This window comes from Seriola dumerili, unplaced genomic scaffold (genome assembly GCF_002260705.1).
Source record: "Seriola dumerili isolate Sdu_G_001 unplaced genomic scaffold, Sdu_1.0 BDQW01000149.1, whole genome shotgun sequence".
Lineage (NCBI taxonomy): Eukaryota > Metazoa > Chordata > Actinopteri > Carangiformes > Carangidae > Seriola > Seriola dumerili.
In genome coordinates this window covers 8,459,990-8,478,682 of record NW_019174404.1, presented here as the reverse complement: position 1 = coordinate 8,478,682, position 18,693 = coordinate 8,459,990, and the positions used below count along the sequence as shown (strand labels likewise).

General features: G+C 38.6%; 3 protein-coding genes across 3 annotated transcripts; 2 read left to right on the top strand and 1 right to left on the bottom strand.

Annotated features, from left to right (window-relative positions):
* The first annotated feature begins 379 nt into the window (after positions 1-379).
* LOC111225848 (B2 bradykinin receptor-like) lies at positions 380-1,468 on the top strand. Its single transcript, XM_022750886.1, has one exon. The coding sequence runs from the start codon at positions 380-382 to the stop codon at positions 1,466-1,468; it is 1,089 nt and encodes a 362-aa protein (XP_022606607.1).
* A 4,270-nt stretch (positions 1,469-5,738) lies between these two features.
* Positions 5,739-10,448, top strand: LOC111225427 (B2 bradykinin receptor-like). The gene is made up of 2 exons (XM_022750284.1): positions 5,739-5,858; positions 7,482-10,448. The coding sequence occupies exons 1-2, from the start codon at positions 5,839-5,841 to the stop codon at positions 8,545-8,547; spliced, it is 1,086 nt and encodes a 361-aa protein (XP_022606005.1). The 5' UTR covers positions 5,739-5,838; the 3' UTR covers positions 8,548-10,448.
* A 6,623-nt stretch (positions 10,449-17,071) lies between these two features.
* Positions 17,072-18,439, bottom strand: LOC111225846. The gene is made up of 3 exons (XM_022750884.1): positions 18,348-18,439; positions 17,419-17,732; positions 17,072-17,325 (listed from the first exon to the last, which is right to left on the bottom strand). The coding sequence occupies exons 1-3, from the start codon at positions 18,437-18,439 to the stop codon at positions 17,072-17,074; spliced, it is 660 nt and encodes a 219-aa protein (XP_022606605.1).
* Positions 18,440-18,693: the final 254 nt, after the last annotated feature.

Sequence of the window (18,693 nt, the reverse complement as noted above, 5' to 3'; positions counted from 1 at the left end):
TTAAAAGTACTAATGGTAACAACATAGTAGGTCTTACCAAGGCGAACTGAAAGAATGTGCAAGAATAAGAATTGTTTGAGTATTTTAAGTGTTGTTAAGCTTAGGAACACAAATCATGTGTGACAATGTGTAAGTGTCTGTTTCATCAGCACTAAAGCTGCTGAACTGAACTAACGTCATGACGTCAGCAACATTTTTATTGTTGATGTATAATTTTTTTCATGTTTTATTTATTTCATTATGTGTGAATAGGAAATTATGAACTATAAAGATACAGTTTTAATCTTTGATGCAGTAGGTTTAAAAACAACAACACTGTGTGTTTTGAATCAAACAACAGCATTTTAATGATGGGGTTTGAAATTTCATGTCTTAGCCCATGGAGCCAACGAAGCTTGTTACTGTGGCAACACTGTGGTCTGAAAACAGCACAACATCCCTGCCAGTGGTTCCAGACTGGGAGATCGTCCACTCTGTCATTCCCCCATACATCTTCATCTTAAGCCTGTTAGGCCTTCTCCTTAACAGCTTTGTTCTGGCGGTGTTTGTAGCCAACAAGGATCGTCTGACTATAGCAGAGATCTTCCTGAGCAACCTGGCACTGGCTGACCTTATTCTCCTGTGCGGCCTCCCTTTCTGGGCAATGTACATCCTCAACGACTTCAACTGGCCATACGGAGATGTCTTATGCAAACTGGTCAACTCTCTCATCATCATCAATTTCTACACCAGCATCTACACCCTAGTCATGATTAGCATCGACCGCTACCTAGCACTTGTGAAGACAATGAAGGCCAGGGGGCTGAGGCGGACACTTTATGCCAAGGTGACCTGCTTCTCCCTGTGGATATTAGGGCTCCTACTGAGCACGCCAACTATGGTTCACAGAAAGGTGAAGTTCTTGGAGGAGTACGGTACAACATCCTGTATACTGGATTACACTCATGATAGCTCTTGGAAGATGGCCCATCAGATTCTGTTGAACTTGGTGGGCTTTGTACTCCCTGTTCTGGTCATTGTTTTTAGCAGTGGGAACATAATCAAAGCTTTAGCTGAGAGGAGGGAGAGTGTAGCTTTTAATGACACTCATGATACAAAGGCCACTGCACTTGTGTACGCTGTCACACTACTATTTTTACTGTGCTGGGGTCCCTTCCAGGTATTCACTTTCCTCGACACACTCTGTGACCTGCAAGCTTTGGATGAGACGCTGTGGTCTCATACTCTCAATATTGGACATGACATTTCAGTGTATCTGGCCTTCTTCAACAGTACCCTCAACCCACTATTGTATGTCCTTTCAGGGCAGCACTTTAGGAGGAAAGTTATCGCCATCTACAGGAGGACTAGGTATCATCGCAGAGGATCAGACATGACCACATATCAACGCTCTGTTGCATCCACTTACATCAACAGAACAGAGCAAATTAAGACTCTGGTAATTCTTAATGCAAATGTTCAGATGTAACTTTTACTCTCTGAGATGCTGTCCTCCACTTCCATTGCTGATAATGGGTAAAGTGAATTTACAGGATATGACTCAAAATGTTATTCCATGAGACTTAATATGATAAAAATGCTCTTATATAGTTAAAAAGCTCTATCAGATTATGTTTAATGTTGTGCTTTATGAAAGTTAAGGACGTAAACGGAGAAAATGGATGTAATCTGTAGGAGAAATGGAATCGGATTACAGTTTACAGATTCTGTAGTGGCACTTATGTCTTACTTTGTGGACACAGTATGTATCTGAATCCGTCTCTGTTAACTGTCACATGGCCTTATTGTTAATGACTTGTGTTTAAATGTTAAACACGCAAAAGAAAACCTGGTCTCTCTGATCTTGTATCTAGAGTTTGTCTTCTAATGTCTTTCCTTGTGTGTTCTTTGTACAGTTTAATATGAAAGAATTGCCAGCCACGAACTTTGTGTTTATTCACAATGTTCAGTATATTTTTGCATGTTGACAAAACATTTATTCAAGTAGTGACATACTGTACATACAGTAATTATGGCAGTCTTTCTTTACAAAATCAGATTTTATTACTTTTTTATCATGACTCATTTTTGTGTATTACTGGAATAATTTGGGATCACCTCAACTGAACAAGTGATGTACGATTATAAACATTAATCCTTAATGCAGAGGCATGATGTAAGGCATACAGTAACCTGTTTCAAACTCATACTTTACCAAAAGAACTTACTTTTGCAGAGTCCAAGCAGGTGTAAATGGGTCCAACTTGATGAATTTAGATTATTGCAGTTTTGAGTTACTGCAGTTTTTGACACTTCTGACTGCAAGCATTATATAGCGCAAATCTAGCGTGTTCTCTATAACCATGATGACTTTGTAAAGTTACAGTTAAACTAGTTAAAGAGAACCTGTCCCACATGATTTGCATTGCTCTTTCATGGGTTGTCAGAAGTTTACCTCAGATAGATTTGCTTGTTAGTTGGTTCATCCTTTTTCTCAAAACATTTCAAAACATTTTTTGTAAAAATGTAAAAGTGAAAATGCTGCTAATAAATCATAATTGTGACTATTGTGGTGGTTGTCCAAACATGTTTTTCTATTGAAAGCATCCATGGAGAATTAATGAAAATTTGGAAAGGCGTGGCAACATTAACTATAGAGGATATGGTTTAGCCAGCATTTATTAATTTTAACTTGGATGACGCAAAAAACTCTTTACGATTTCCCGACATTTCATTACAAAGCACGTACCACCACCACATTTCCACTTGGCAATATTTTATGTCATTAGAGAATACCTCTAAAAGTAATGACTGAAATTCTGCCATCATTAGCTACTGTATTTTGAGATCAATTAAAAATGCCTTAGTATGCTAACATTATATTGTGAGCATCTTACCATACCAACTGTGTGCACGTTGACGTGTTTTTATCGAAATCTTAAAATCAGCAATTCTCACATACATCTATCTGATAAGCTTGAGTTTATGTTTCTATATTAAAGTATCAGTTTGACATTTAGCAGTGGTAACATCTCTACAGTATTCATGTGTAACTCATTATCTGGAAGCCATTTGCCCTTCTGTATGTTCCCACTTGACATCCATTTCCAGGGCCCTATTATCTTAATCTAATAACATGAACAATCACGGTTAATTATTCTAGTTTAATCTATATTGTTTTGATCATCCCATTTCCCTAACTTGCTACGCCTTTCATTCCAAGTCAAAGTGTATTTTCCAGAGGGAGGGTCTATGTTTGTCTGCATTTGTGCTGTGCAGGCAAAAAAGAAAAAAAGTTGCTCATATATGTTTTCTTTCACTCGAGAACATGCAGAGAGGTTTCTATGAACTGTGAGTTATCGAATTTGTGTGAAAGTGTGTATTTTCATGTGTTGTCAGCTTTTTACCGGATGCCCAACCTCACCACTCTCGTTTGGCATGACACAGATTGCCTCTGAATTTTCATGAAGTTCCCTTGTGCCAAGGTCGAATTGACAAGAAATGGGAGGCAGGAGAGGAAATACTGTGGGCGGCTCTGCAAGTTGCTGCAGCTGTCTTGCTTCCACCTAACATTAGAATTTCACAAATTGAAAATGATCATGGGTTTGATAAATCACTATATCTTTAACAGCAGGCATTTTGACTTGTCCTAGCAGGAAAAGTGCAGGAGTAAACAAATTCATGTCTCCCAGTAAACCATGACAGCAAGCCGACATGCACAAAACCAGGACCTTGACACTGAAGCAGCTGTGAAAAACTTGTCTTGTCCTTATTCTCTATGTATCACTTTCAGTGCCAGCCCTATATCCATCCAATAATTATGCTGTAAGTATTCTTTGAGCATTCAGTTAAACAAACAAGAATGCAATCAATCAGTGTTTCTTCAACAAGATTGTAGTCCCACCCTCTAACTCAAATTAATTGGATATTTATGAGTTTCACAATTTCACAGGTCAGACATACTCTCTGCAAAGTGAATGAGGCAATATCTATTCCAGACAGGGAGTAATTTTGTCGCAACACAATCTTCACTTAAATGAGTGTTGGTCAGATGCTTGTGCGACCACAGATAGTGGGGCCTTTAGGCTTGATTTTATTTCTGTATAGAGGATGTGGGCTGATTTTAATACCACCTGCGCTGGTCAGTGATTTTAACCCTGTCCGAAGTACATATAGACGTAATATTTCATCCCCACCCACGTAATAATAACAGCTACAATGACCTACTGAACATCATGAAGTCGATCTGAGTTTTTTTCCGTAACCCTAATGTTTATTTTTCTTCAGTTTAGTGTGAAATTAAATTTTTGTAGAAAAAAATGTTTTTGCTAATCTAATAAAAAGAAACATGTTCACATCAACAAGAGCCGCCAGAATTGCAATAGACTCTTAGTCTTGGTTTTCTTCATATTGCTACCATTGAAACAAACAAATGTCATATCACTCATGTCTTTATATTTCATCTGAATCGGAAATGTTCTGCAGTGTTTCTTTTATCACTGTACTTAAGGTGTTGTGTTTGATTATCCTTATTATCATTATTACTTCTACTTTCTTCTGTGAACTGACACAATTTCAACCACTCAGGAGAACATCAATTGCTGATGTTAGAATAAAAAGTTTGAGGGGCATCCCGGTGGTCTATGGATTAGGGCGCTACGCATCCCTGGTTCATGTCCATCTGACCTTTGGTGTATGTCATTCCCATCTCTTTATCCCCTAATTTCCTGTAGAGTATCTGCAGGTACATTGCAAATCATTTTAAGTTAAGTTTAATTCACTAAACTCATCATTTCAAGTCTTTAGGTAAGAAGAGGTGGTCTGAAAATTAAAACTGGAGCTTTTAAATTGAATTAACATGAAATTAACAACGTTTACATATTTACATTAAATTAATGAGAAAAGATTAGTTGACTCCACTAAATTTCTTTCATATTTTGCAATGTAGTATAAAGTATATTTTCACCTGCTGTAGTAATTTTATACAATACTTTTGGGGCTGCCAGCAGATGTACCTTTTTAAGAGCTTGAAGTGAGATTGTTTCAACAGTAAATTTAGTGTACATAGGACACTGTTCAATCCTTTTTTGGGAAAGTTTCAGTCAGTGTCTGCAGACTTATTGCAAGCATCTAGGAAAATCATCGTCTAATAAAGACATTTTTTAATACCACACAGAAAGTGATTTACTAAAGGTCTTAAAAAGTCAAACTCAAACTGGAACTCATGTTCCCACATCTTAAAATATATTTCCTCTGTTTTTCTGTAGAATTGTTAATTGCATCTTCTAACATAACAATGTAGATACCAACACCGTTTGTTTAGAAACTCCCACATCTGGTTGAAGCATATTCTAAAACAACACTGACCTTAAACAAAATGTGTTGAGAATTAACATCTCGGAAAAACAAATCATCATAAGACTGCAAACAATAGTCGCAGAGTGTTTATACAATTGCTACAAGAAGGGGGAGGATAACAATGTAGATACCAACACCGTTTGTTTAGAAACTCCCACATCTGGTTGAAGCATATTCTAAAACAACACTGACCTTAAACAAAATGTGTTGAGAATTAACATCTCGGAAAAACAAATCATCATAAGACTGCAAACAATAGTCGCAGAGTGTTTATACAATTGCTACAAGAAGGGGGAGGGGGGGAAGGGGGGTGGAATTAAGAGGGAAGGAGGAGCAACAGGGCATGTCAACTCATATTTCCAAGAATTTCTGACATCACTTTGATATCAGATCACTTACTCCTTTAGGAGAGCAAGTCGAAGGCTGAAGACAAGAGCAGAAGGCACTGCAAGAGTGTAGACGGGATTCTTGACATTTTACATCTTGACTTTATCAGACAGAATGTCTCTTCCTCCCACAAGGTATGCATAAGTTTCATTATTACTTTTCTATCTTTTACCATTATTCGTCACTCTTAAAATATGAATGATCATCAATGACTTAATTTTCCATATTGTTCAACATCAGCAATTGTTTGTGCTTTACAACACTGTCTGTTAATGACAATATAAACAAGCTTCATAAAACTGATCTGGGTTTAATTTAGATGTGCACAGCCTGCTCAGATAAATTATACAGGTTTTGACACCCAGTGGTTTTCTCGTGCCAATATCGGTACTCCGGCAATGTCCTGGTATTTGTCTCAACATGTTTAGTGTCAAGCAATGGTCTGGATAAACAAGTACTAGTACATTTGGCAGTTAAATCTGTTGTACCGTGTGCACTCTGCTGAGTGGTTTATGTAGGGACCAATGTGCACAAAAAATGACTAAACAAATACGACAGTAGTTTATCCAAACAAAAGTGGATCTTGCTATAGTCTTAGTTGATACTACACTGAAGGTTCCCAGCCACATGGGAAATGTCAATATTGCAGTGCATGGTCAACGCCTTAACCCGGGAGGCCAGTGGCTCATCTCAGAACATTTTCTTTTTCTTTTATTACTCTGAAAAGAAGCAGGCACCCATTTATGTGCATTTATGAATTTCCCCTAGGGGATAAATAAAGTATCTATCTAGATGTCATCAACATATTTTTCTTTAACCATAAAGTGTTTGTGAAAACAAAATTTTTCACCTTTTTTTGGCACTTTGCCCACATTGAAATAGTATGGTTTTTTTTTAAGGTTTTTTTTGTTTTTTTTCACAAAGCAGGTCCTACAACTAATCTTAATCAGTCAAATTCTAATAATTATAAATGGCACAATGGTAGTCTGCTTAGTGTCTCACATCTGCATACAACCTGTTCTCTGCTTAGTGTTTATTTTGTTCAGGGTTGTGTCAGCCAGATGCAGCCAGTCAGACAGAATAATAAATCACTTTTCACAAAATAGAAGTTTTTCATTAATTTTCATGAAATAAATTCAACATAATACTTTTTGTTTATTCTGCATTCCAGGTAGTATCAATCAATTTGCTATTGTGTTGCTCTGATCATGTAAAAAGAACTTGATCTTAATCTAAAATTACTCACTCCTTTTTCCATATCTCTACAACTCAAGTCTCAAAGCCAAACAATGTGTTCTCTCAAACCAGTATTCAAGATCCTTTAACATAGAACAACTGGGTATATTAATGAAAATTGCAATAGAAATTGCCTATTAATTGGCATCATTACAGACTATAAACAGTCTGCAGAGTTTTGTGAGAAGTCAAACTTCAGTTGTCTTCATTTGAATAGCTGCAGCATCTGGGTACCAGACAGACTCATTGTAAAAATGGCTTAACATCTCTGGGGACTAGGTTAAACTGGAAAAATATCTTGCAGTATTTCTCTTCCTCAATATTAGTTAGTATTATATAAAAGCATGAATTCAGTTTTTAGTACTACTCAGTATTTCACAGTGTTACTCGGAATTAAGGGTTTCTCAGTATGCCATGATATGATTATAACAGAATGTTTGAGAGAATTTTCAAAGTAACCTTAAAATTGTTGTAATGCTCATGTTGTTTTAATGTTTTGTCTCGTCTGTTCTCCTCCACAGCGTCCCCGCAAACTTCAGCCATGCAGTTATACAGGAATGCCAAAACAACCCGAATAGCACTAGGTGTTCTTTTGACAATAAGGAATGGACCTTCATGATAACAGTCTATATCCTGATCGTCGCTGTGCTGGGAATCATGTTTAATCTGTTCGTCGTGATGGTATTCTGTCTCCACAAGAAGGCCTGCACTGTGCCTGAGATCTACTTGAGTAACTTGGCTGCTGCTGACTTCATCCTGTCGTCCTTTCTGCCCTTCTGGGCTGTGTATACAGCCAACAAATTCTCCTGGCCCTTCGGTAGTACCATGTGCCAAATAGCCGCTCTTTGCATCGTAATGAACGCCTACTGTAGCATCTACTTCCTCGTTCTGGTCAGCATAGATCGTTACTTGGCACTGGTGCACCCGCTGTCCCATGAAAGAATGCGCAGGCCAAAGTATGCCAAACTGGCTTGTCTGCTGGTGTGGGCTTTGGGCTTGCTCCCGGGTGTTCCTGTACTCATGTATAGGAAAGTGGAATACAATCCTTGCACGAATAAATATATATGCTTTATTGCATACCCAAGTACCAAGATAGAGCTGCTGTCTGAGGCTATGCTGATTACGTTCAGCTTCATCATCCCCATTTTCATTATTTCCTTCTGCACTTTCAAAATTATTCGAGCTCTGAATCACAGGTTAAATGCCCAGAATACGGAGCATAAGGCCACCACTCTGGTCCTGGCGGTCCTCTTGTCATTCCTGGTCTGCTGGGTGCCATTCCACCTGGTGAAGATAATAGAAATGCTTATTATTGCCAAGGTCTTGGAAGGGTGTGACCTTTACAGACACATAGAAGCCACCAAACTGATCGTCATATACTTAGCCTTCTTCAACAGTGTTCTCAACCCCATCCTCTACGTCATTGTGGGAAAAAAATTCAGAAAAAAAGTAAAGGAAGTCTTCAAGCAGTGGAGCGCTGGGAGAACATCGACCCTCAGCCTCAACTCTGTACGCTCATACCTGTCGAGAAGTGATAAAAGTGGGGATGTCTCGGGCAGATCTGCTAGACAGCAATCCTTTAAATAAGCATGCATGTTTATTTTAGATGCATGACGTAACCTTTGGAGGGTTACCCATTAGATCCTGTTCATTATGGTAGGGTTTGAACCCTCCCGCTTTCATTATTTGCTCCAGTTGGACCATAATCCAGGGCTTTAGGTAAGAGGAGGGAGAGTGTATGTGTTCAATGTATGCTGTCACACTACGCTTTTCACCTTGCTGGGATCTTTTCCCAGTTTTAAACCTTTCTTGACACACTCGCACATCCTCACGTCTTTGATGATTAGATGTGTTCGCAAACTTTCAAAATTCACTTGAGTGCGTCCGGCCTGTTTCATCTGGGCAACACTTCAGGAGGAAAGTAAGGCAGAGGGAGGACAAGACATCAACACCGAAGACGTCAACGCTCCGTGGTGTCAACGGACCACAAGAAACTAAGTGTGTGGCCATTTTTAATGCAATGGCTCAGATTCGTCTCTCTCTCTCTCTCATGACATCCTGTTGACATTTCGTAGGCCACCACTTCTGGTGCAACTCTACAGGATATGGACCTCAAATTAATGCATTTGCCATTCTAACACTTATGCCCCAACTGTTGTTTCATTGAAAATGCTTTCAGACTTAACACAATAATAATACTGCTACATAATTAAACAGCACTGTGTTTTATACTGCAGAAGTAATGGGCACAAAACTAAGATAATGGAAGTAATGTATAAAAGAGGCGGAAACAAAGTGTTTAAAGTCTTAATATGATACTTTAATTGTAGGATGTTCCATGTGGCTATGTGTGTCTGAATCTATTTCTCCATAGATAGTGTTGCTCTTACTGATATTTTAAGGCTAGATCAAACCCTGCCATATTATATATCCATGTAATATTACTGTAACCCTCTAACCGTAACCTTTCTGTCTGACACTGTAACTCTTGCATTTTCTTTTCCTTTGACTCTAAAAAGCATTACCACCTACACACTGTGTGCACATTTGCATACATTTGTTGATTTGTACAGATGGTTTACTTCAGTCACACATTCACAGTAACCTGAATAGTAGTGACCCACACAGTCACGCTGGTATCTCTTTACAGTGTGAACACACTTCACTGTTTCTGAAATAAGTATGTATGTTAATCAGTTGTGAAACTATTGCATAATCAACTTAATGTAACACCCAGAGTCGCATAAATGCAGCAGTAAAATCTTTTGTCAGCATTGCAAAGTTTGGACGAGGCTTTTCCACAATGAATAAAAGTAAAATTTCTTCTTGTTCAGGACAAAATATTGGAAATACCTTGGCAATAATGCCAAGAAATCTTTGTGCACACACACAACAGTGTTAGTTGGTCTAAGTCAAACTAACACATTGGTCTATAAGCTGTAATGAATGTTTTCAAGGAAGAGCTTGGGAATAATATTACAGTTGCCCTGCACTTTCTCTGTATTTACCAAGTTAAACTGGGAAATAGAACATCAAAGGAAACTGACTGGCCAAGAATCTACTTACTGATTTCCCAGAGATTAACAATGACAATGTTTTTACTGCTGATGAGAAATGTGGTGTTGAAAATAAGCAAAAGAGAAATAGAAATAAAAAGAAAATATAAATATTTGCTTTATGGTCAAAGTTCACCAAACTCACAGTAACATCTGTTTACATGTCTTGACATTTGAATGTGGGAATGAGACGATTTCTCTGTTTTTGCTGCACCCATTTCAATGTTTCAGAGGCGCAATGCTAAGTGGAGAACCCGGTTAATGTTCTCATACTCAGAGGAGATTTTATTTTCATTCATCACATCACAGATCACTGTCACAACTTTATATAGTCAGGTTCAACCTTGTTTTTCCACAAGACAGTCTCTCATGGTAACTGCATTTCTTGAAATGTCTGTATTACTCTGTACTTAGACTGCTTAAATACAATGTACATCATAATCACAATAAACATCTCAAACTCAACCTGTTTCCCAGAATATTTAACAGATTTTCAGTGTTACCCACATTCAAACTCGACTATAAAAAGGAGTTTGAAAATAAGAAAAAGCCTTATCTATGACTTATTCGTGTGTTAGACCATTTGCTGTTGCACAGACGTAATTGGGTGGATATCTCTTCTTTTTTAAACACTGAACCTCAGCCCCAGCAGCTGAGTTAATACAATAAAAACCAGGTCTCCCTGTTGGAGGCGCAGTCTGATCTAACAGAATCCTTCACTGCAGCACAATACCACTGATAACCCTGAATGATATTATATGCAAATAATGCTGTTCCTGGAAAGTTCTCTGCTGCACATACAGCTTGTAAAGACTATCCGGTAGTCACTGGTTTGCGATGGTGGAAGAAGTATTCACATCATATACATAAGTGACAGTACCAGTAATCCAATGTAAAAAATACTCTAATACAAGTCAAAATCCTGCTTTTAAATTCCATTTAAGTAAAAGTACAGATGTATTATCAACACACTTAATAGGATCAAACATAGAAGTACTTATGCTCCTTTTCAACAAGTTTAAATAAGTCTCAGAGGTCCCCAAAACATGTCTTTGAAGCTTCTTGCTAAAAAATCCACTCCGATCCTATATTTCAGCATGCCTGTAAACCCCTCTTTTTCAGCCTTGTTCAGAACAGGCTGTTTCTGTGTCTGTAGCTTTAAATGCAAATGAGCTGTGCCTGATCATGCCCCTCTCCGGAAGGGGATGCGGCTTGGGCTTCTGGCACCATGCTCTAATGTTTACGGTGACCGTGACCGGCGACTTGGCGTTCAAAGTGCTTTGGTTCAACCATTTGACTTTTATCCAGAATCTCACCCAGAGGGAGAGGCTGCTGAAGAAGTTCAAACTCTAAAACTGCAGCAGGATGTTTCTGAATGGTTGGTAACCAATTTTGTGTATGTTGACATTACATTTTCAGTTTGTTAATGTATGCTGGCACACAGTTACTAACATGTAGCTAGGTAGCTAATGCTAACTGTTACTGTCTCTTCATTACTGCGAGCTCTTTTGGTAAATAAGCACTATTGTGAATTGTGTAATGTAGTTATCTGTCATGCCTCCTTAGATATACTTTTACAGTCTATGAAAATGTTTGTTGACTGAGGACTTCTACAGGTGTTCAATGTCAAGACTAGTCAGATATTTTAATAGATCCTGACAAAGTAAATCATTTTGATTTTTATTAATTTTTCTCCATGTTTTGAGCAGATGCTCATCATGACATCTTCCTTTATGTAGTAAATTTATTTTGTGCATTACAATGAAAGCTGTAAATCAGCATAAACATGTCTGTCAGCAACATTAATCTTTAGTCAAACATGAGGCTGTGCAGTGTTTTCTACATTACACTGTTGTCAAGCTCCACAGTATATGCAATAAGTGACATGTTATAAATTACCTATGTTATATGCGCTTGATATGTACCCAAACTTACTTCTTACCCACCTTAGCTCCACTGTCTGTCAGTTTTTGAATTTCATAAGCTTTATATTCTGGTGAATGTTACCATTTTTCTCTATATTTTGGATAGGTGTGGAAACTGTGCAACCATGCCCACAGAAGCTGAGAATATCTGCTGCTAGGAGATACCACAGGTAGCATTCTCACTAGACAAACTAATCAGTAATTTGTTTTGATTACATTACATTTATAATAAACCATAGCAATTACCATTTGTAATTCACTGTAGGTTACCAGATGGCTATGGGAGATCGAGGAAGATTTACCATGTATGGTAGACCGTCCTGGGTTGGAGCCGCTCTGCCTCAATGTGTACTCCCTCCAGAATGCCTGCAACATGTACTGCGCTGACTACGGTACTTTACGGTTGAGAGGAATACACCAGTACGTTTTGCTTCTTTGTAAAAACATAGTTTCAATCTAAATAAAAGATGTTAGGCAGTCTTGTTTTACTTCAGGGCACATAATTTTACAATAGTAAGAACACACCACAAATGGAGTAACACACCCTCAAATAAATTAGTTTAGCTGCTCTTTGATTTGTAAAGTTCTTCTATCAGCAGATAGTGTGCATATAATATATGAATTTCTTTAGTAATAATTAAGCATTTATTTACATCAAATGAGGCAGTTATAATCAGTGATAATAAAAAAAACTGTAGGATTCACTGGATCCATAAAAAAATTGTGAGACACAACATAGATATATGTTTGCAAGACTAAATGCCCTGTCCAGTTGTTTTAGTCGGTACAGGTATCTAGCCTATAGGAGCTTTGTAGGCTGGTGCTGGGGCTTCCTTGGTCGCAGAATATTGGTCGTCATTCCAGCTTGCGTGGTCCACGCACCCATGCGGAGTTTCCTGACACCACAGGCCGGTACGTGAGTTTTAGACTGCCCCATGATAGAATCGGGACACATAGGAGTTGACCTACTCCTTCTCCGGCCGCTAGAACTGTGCAGTGAGGTCCTCTGGGATGGGGATGGCCAAAGCAGCTTCCGTGTATGGTCCCAGGTCAACAAAGACTTTTTCAAATATGAGGTCCACCACATTCCCTGTTTGATAAAACACAAAAGATTTTGTTTACATTTTTCACTTTTTTGTTGTTTTTTACAAAACAATGATTGAAAGTCTGTTTCTAACTACCTCCTGACATTTTTTTTCTGTATTTTGTTGTTGGTGGAACTGTCATAACATTATACGTGCAATACTTAATACAATGTGTACAAAACATTTTTTGGTTGAAAAATAAAATAATATAACACTTATAGAATGTCGGCTCAGTCTTAACTGGTTTAACTCTGCATTCTCCCTTCATGGCCTTTGGAAAGTGGACCTTGAACAGTGGTTCACCTTCTTTTGTTTGGGCTTGTGGTCGGTCAGCATTTTCATTGTAGTACATGGCAGCCAGGTAGAGTCTGGAGGTACAGTAAAGAGAAAATCAAAGATGTTAATATTGACAGAAACCTTAGCCTACACACTCTCACAAGTTCTAAGTAACCACAGCTTCATTTACCTGCACAGCATTCTAAGACTGATAAATGATTGTTAGGTTTATCAAAAGTAGATGCACTTCAGATGGCTACAGACCTGTACTTCTGATGTGAGGCTGAATAGTCTTCAAGGATAACTGTGTGCCTACAGTGGGTCAGTCTGGCATGCAACATTCCTTGTTGCAGGAAGCTGTATAGATGCACTTGATGTGCTGGCCTGAACAGAGGAAACAGGTTACACCAACATCTCCTCAAATGTGTAGTTATGGCAACATCACGTTAGGATGGATTCAGCAATCTTCATCCAAACAAACTTGAGTACATCACACTCTTGCACCATGGAGTCCTCAGTGAATCAGCGTGTGATTCTGGCTGCCTATTCTCTTTTCTTCCATCGGGGGCTTTCCAGCAAACTGCCTGTCTCTGTATGTAGCCTGGAGGTTGATGAGGAATGGGAACAACATAGCAGTCTACCTTGTCAACCTGTCCATTTCTGATCTGCTCTACACAATTACTCTTCCTGTGTGGATTGAACTGGCCAAGGAGAGTCCTATAGGTGGTGGTCTCTGCAGCCTAGTGACTGTGATCATGTTCAACAGCTTTTACGTCGGCTCTGGCCTCCTTTGCTGCATCTCCGTTGATCGCTATGTAGCAGTGGTCTATCCTCTCCAGTTTCACTGGGTCAGGGAGGTGCGGACAGCAGCAGTTGTGAGTTTTGCTGTATGGGTTTTGGAGATTGTCATCCACATTATCTTACTTGACCACACAGGGGCGCTGCAAGCTTTCTCCTCAAGTGACTTGTGTGAGGATAGAGTACCCATGACACAAGAGAGTGCCAACCTTGCTCTCACTCGGTCAGCCTCGGTTTCCTGGTCCCCGTCTTCTTCATGACTTTTTGCTTTCAGCAGATCATGCGATCACTCAAACAGAGCACTTCCATCATGGTGGAGGAGTGCAGGAAAGTAGGACTGCTGTTGTTGTTCCTGCTTCTAACCTACACAGCAGCCTTTGTGCCCTACCAGACTGTCATGCTACTCAGGGCCATACTGGAGCCCAGAGCCTGCATCTGGGCCACAAAGCTCAGAGATCCATATCTTGTCAAAGTCACCACCACAACCATAAACAGTGTATTGGATCTTGCCCAACCTCACCACTCTCGTTTGGCATGACACTGATTGCTGATTTTAACACCACCTGCGCTGGTCAGTGATTTTAACCCTGTCCGGAGTACATATACAGGTAATATTTCATCCCCACCCACGTAATAATAACAGCTACAATGACCTACTGTTGTTTGATTTAAATCTCATTTGGAACATCATGAAGTCGATCTGAGTTTTTTTCCGTAACCCTAATGTTTATTTTTCTTCAGTTTAGTGTGAAATTTAATTTTTGTAAGAAAAAAATGTTTTTGATAATCTAATAAAAAGAAACATGTTCACACCAACAAGAGCCGCCAGAATGGCAATAGACTCTTAGTCTTGGTTTTCTTCATATTGCTACCATTGAAACAGATATTTTAAGGCTAGATCAAACCCTGCCATATTATATATCCATGTAATATTACTGTAACCCTCTAACCGTTCAAACCATTCAAACTCAACTATAAAAAGGAGTTGAAAATAAGAAAAAGCCTTATCTATGACTCATTCGTGTGTTAGAGCATTTGTTGTATTTCACAGACGTAATTGGGGGGATATCTCTTCTTTTTTTAAACACTGAACCTCAGCCCCAGCAGCTTCAACAAACCTTTATTTGGTGAAGGGTGAGTCCTCATTGGAGTTAATACAATAAACACCATGTCTCCCTGTTGGAGGCGCAGTCTGATCTAACAGAATCCTTCACTGCAGCACAATACCACTGATAACCCTGAATGATATAATATGCAAATACATGCAATATAATACAATAAACACCAAGTCTGGTTAAATGTCTTGACATTTGAATGTGGGAATGAGACAGTTTCTCTGGTTCTGCTGCACCCATTTTAATGTTCCAGAGGCGCAATGCTAAGTCAGTGGAGAACCCAGTTAATGTTCTCATACTCAGAGATTTTATTTTCATTCAGCACATCACAGATCACTGTCACAACTTTATATAGTCAGGTTCAACCTTGTTTTTCCACAAGACAGTCTCTCATGGTAACTGCATTTTTTAAAATATGTCTGTATTACTCTGTACTTAGACTGCTTAAATACAATGTACATCATAATCACAATAAACATCTCAAACTCAACCTGTTTCCCAGAATATTTAACAGACTTTCAGTGTTACCCACATTCAAACTTGACTATAAAAAGGAGTTTGAAAATAAGAAAAAGCCTCATCTATGACTCATTCATGTGTCAGACCATTTGCTGTTGCACAGACGTAATTGGGTGGATATCTCTTCTTTTTTAAATACTGAACCTCAGCCCCAGCAGCTTCAACAAACCTTTATTTGGTGAAGGGTGAGTCCTCATTGGAGTTAATACAATAAACACCATGTCTCCCTGTTGGAGGCGCAGTCTGATCTAACAGAATCCTTCACTGCAGCACAATACCACTGATAACCCTGAATGATATAATATGCAAATACATGCTGTTCCTGGAAAGTTCTCTGTAAAGACTATCCGGTAGTCACTGGTTTGCGATGGTGGAAGAAGTATTCACATCATATACATAAGTGACAGCACCAGTAATCCAATGTAAAAAATACTCTAATACAAGTCAAAATCCTGCTTTTAAATTCCATTTAAGTAAAAGTACAGATGTATTATCAACACACTTAATTGGATCAAACATAGAAGTACTAAAATTGCCATCATGACAGATATTAAGTATATAAGTAAGTATATATAATGTATATATACATTGTCAGATTGTTAATACTGACCCATTAATGTGTAAGTGTCGTTTTATTGTTGTAGTTGGTCGAGGTGGAGCAAGTTTTAACTACATTATTAGCAGAGGTGGACAGAGTACACAACTTCACTACTTGAGTAAAAGTACAGATACTCCTTGTCAAATATTACTCCAATACAAGTAAAAGTAGCTTAGTCAAAATATTACTTAAGTAAAAGTACTAAAGTATTTGCTTAAAAAATTGCTTAAGTAAAAGTATTTTAAAAAATATCTCAGGAAATACAGGAAAGAAAAGTAGCTTTATTGTCATTATACATGCACTGATGCGATTCTGCTAATGACAGACTCAAAAATAAACAAATAAAGGAAAGAAGCCTCAGAACACAGACTCAGCTGCATTCATCAACAAATTAAATTTCTTCATATTGAACACATGAACACATCATGAAGTATATTTACCAATACCTAAACATTTATCGGAACATTCAGTGTGTCCTTTGGTTAGCTTATTAGCATTTATCTTGCCAGTTCAAATATGTCTCACAACATTAGATTACCGTTTTTAAGCAGACAGAGTTTATAACAAAGTCTATTGGATCAGCTTTGCCTCTGATGAAATAACTGAGAGATTATAACATTCTCTCAAGTTAAACTACTCAAACTTAAAGAAGTCCTTATTCAACTTCAACAGAAGTTGATTTTCGAAGTTGTGAGAATCAATTCGTCCTCTTCTTGGGCTGAAGATAAGTCCAGCTGCACTAAACAGCCTTTCGCAGGCAGCAGAAGCTGGCAGGGAGCTTGAGTGACAGACTGGATACAGCAGGGAAAGAGGTCAACATGTCCATACCTTCAGCTGTACATGTCAGGTAGGCATCCAGTTGTTTTGTTGTTTCTTCTGCGTGTCCATGCCTCATGCTGGAGAAGAAATCATCTTCATCAGAAGTACTTGATGAGTCAGGCTGCTGCAGAGACTCATCGTGGTCAGCGAGGTGTCTTTTGATGTAACAGAGGCCTAAATGAGAAGAATAATAGTTTATGATTGTCAAAATTCATCAAGCAAAAACATAGTAATAAGAAATTGATCAGTCATAGTTTTTGTTCTTGCCTTGCTTGAGGACATCCTCATCACTGGTCCAGGATGTTTTGAATTTGGGCAGAAGAATGGCTGCCGCAACCAGCTCTGGGTCAGACATCATTTTCCCAAATGTTTTCTTCCGACCGTCAAGCAGGGCATCAACAAGCGGTTTGCAGAATCTAAGTGACACCCTTGCTCTCTCAAGCTTGGCAATGAGGGTTGTGATGGTAGGCAGCAGCCATCCCATGTGAACAGATTCTCCCTGTAGTATGTCAATAGCTTTGGCAACTGGAGCCATGGTGTTGGTGTATTCACCCAAAAAGAAAATATCAGCTGGACTGTACCTAAAACAGATTTAAAGAAAAAAGAAAAAAAGGAGAGAGCATATATTAATCTTACAAATTAATATATAAATTGCAACATATCAGATTACACAGAATGTGATGTAATAAAACAATTTCCCTTTGGCCAAAATCATCTACAACAATTACAATGATAAGTGATTAGAATAATAAATGTGACCATTACTTTTTTCTCCAGTCAAAGGATGTTAGAGAGGAAAGTATTATGAATTATTGAAAAATGTTCTACAGGTTCAGCATTATTAAGTTTTGTTGGAATAAAATGGAAAGCAAAACATCCAAACATTTACAACTTACATGGGTATATTGAGTGTAGCACAGACAGCTCTCATGGCCACCTCTCCTTGGTTTCTGATAATTTTGACGATGCACTCTACACCCAGATAGAAGGAATTCCATTGTGTTGCATTGGGCTGTACCAAATGAAGCTTGCAGTGTTCTTCTATCACCTCGGCAGCAGTAGTGGACCTTACAGTCTTGTTCCAGAGAGCCTGTGACTTTGAGAAAGCTGACCTTGACAGCCTCTTATATGCCTCTGTCTTATTTGCATTATTTGCATCCACTGTAGACACCAAATAAAGCAAATGGCAAGCACACCGATGATGCTTAGGGAGCTGGTACTGAAGGCCATCGTTGACGTCTTCTGCCACGATGTCTTCAACACTGATGAAATCCACCTCAACTTCCATCTCCTGAGTATCAGGGCCATCATCTTGAGTTGCTTCCTCCTCAGTTACTTCTTCAGGTGCAACATTGTTGTTTTCATCTTCTCCATAGACTCGGAAGGCCTTGACAAAATTCGAACCGTTATCAGTTGTTGTTCGGACGATTTTGTCACGGATTTCATACTCTGAATGTATGTCATTCAGTGCACCTGCTAAGACATCAAATGTATGAGCACCCTTTAACTGCTTACATGGGGGTCAGCCCTATGTTCCCACAG

What these genes read in the sequence shown, in the direction of transcription:
- LOC111225846 (XM_022750884.1), bottom strand. Translation starts at nt 18,439, where the DNA reads ATGGAAGTTGAGGTGGATTTCATCAGTGTTGAAGACATCGTGGCAGAA. An exon ending in CAGCTCCCTAAGCATCATCG is followed by an intron (nt 17,733 to 18,347) that starts GTGTGCTTGCCA and finishes AATCTGTTTTAG; the next exon opens with GTACAGTCCAGCTGATATTT. An exon ending in TGAGGATGTCCTCAAGCAAG is followed by an intron (nt 17,326 to 17,418) that starts GCAAGAACAAAA and finishes CTTCTCATTTAG; the next exon opens with GCCTCTGTTACATCAAAAGA.
- LOC111225848 (XM_022750886.1), top strand. Translation starts at nt 380, where the DNA reads ATGGAGCCAACGAAGCTTGTTACTGTGGCAACACTGTGGTCTGAAAAC.
- LOC111225427 (XM_022750284.1), top strand. Translation starts at nt 5,839, where the DNA reads ATGTCTCTTCCTCCCACAAG. An exon ending in ATGTCTCTTCCTCCCACAAG is followed by an intron (nt 5,859 to 7,481) that starts GTATGCATAAGT and finishes TCTCCTCCACAG; the next exon opens with CGTCCCCGCAAACTTCAGCC.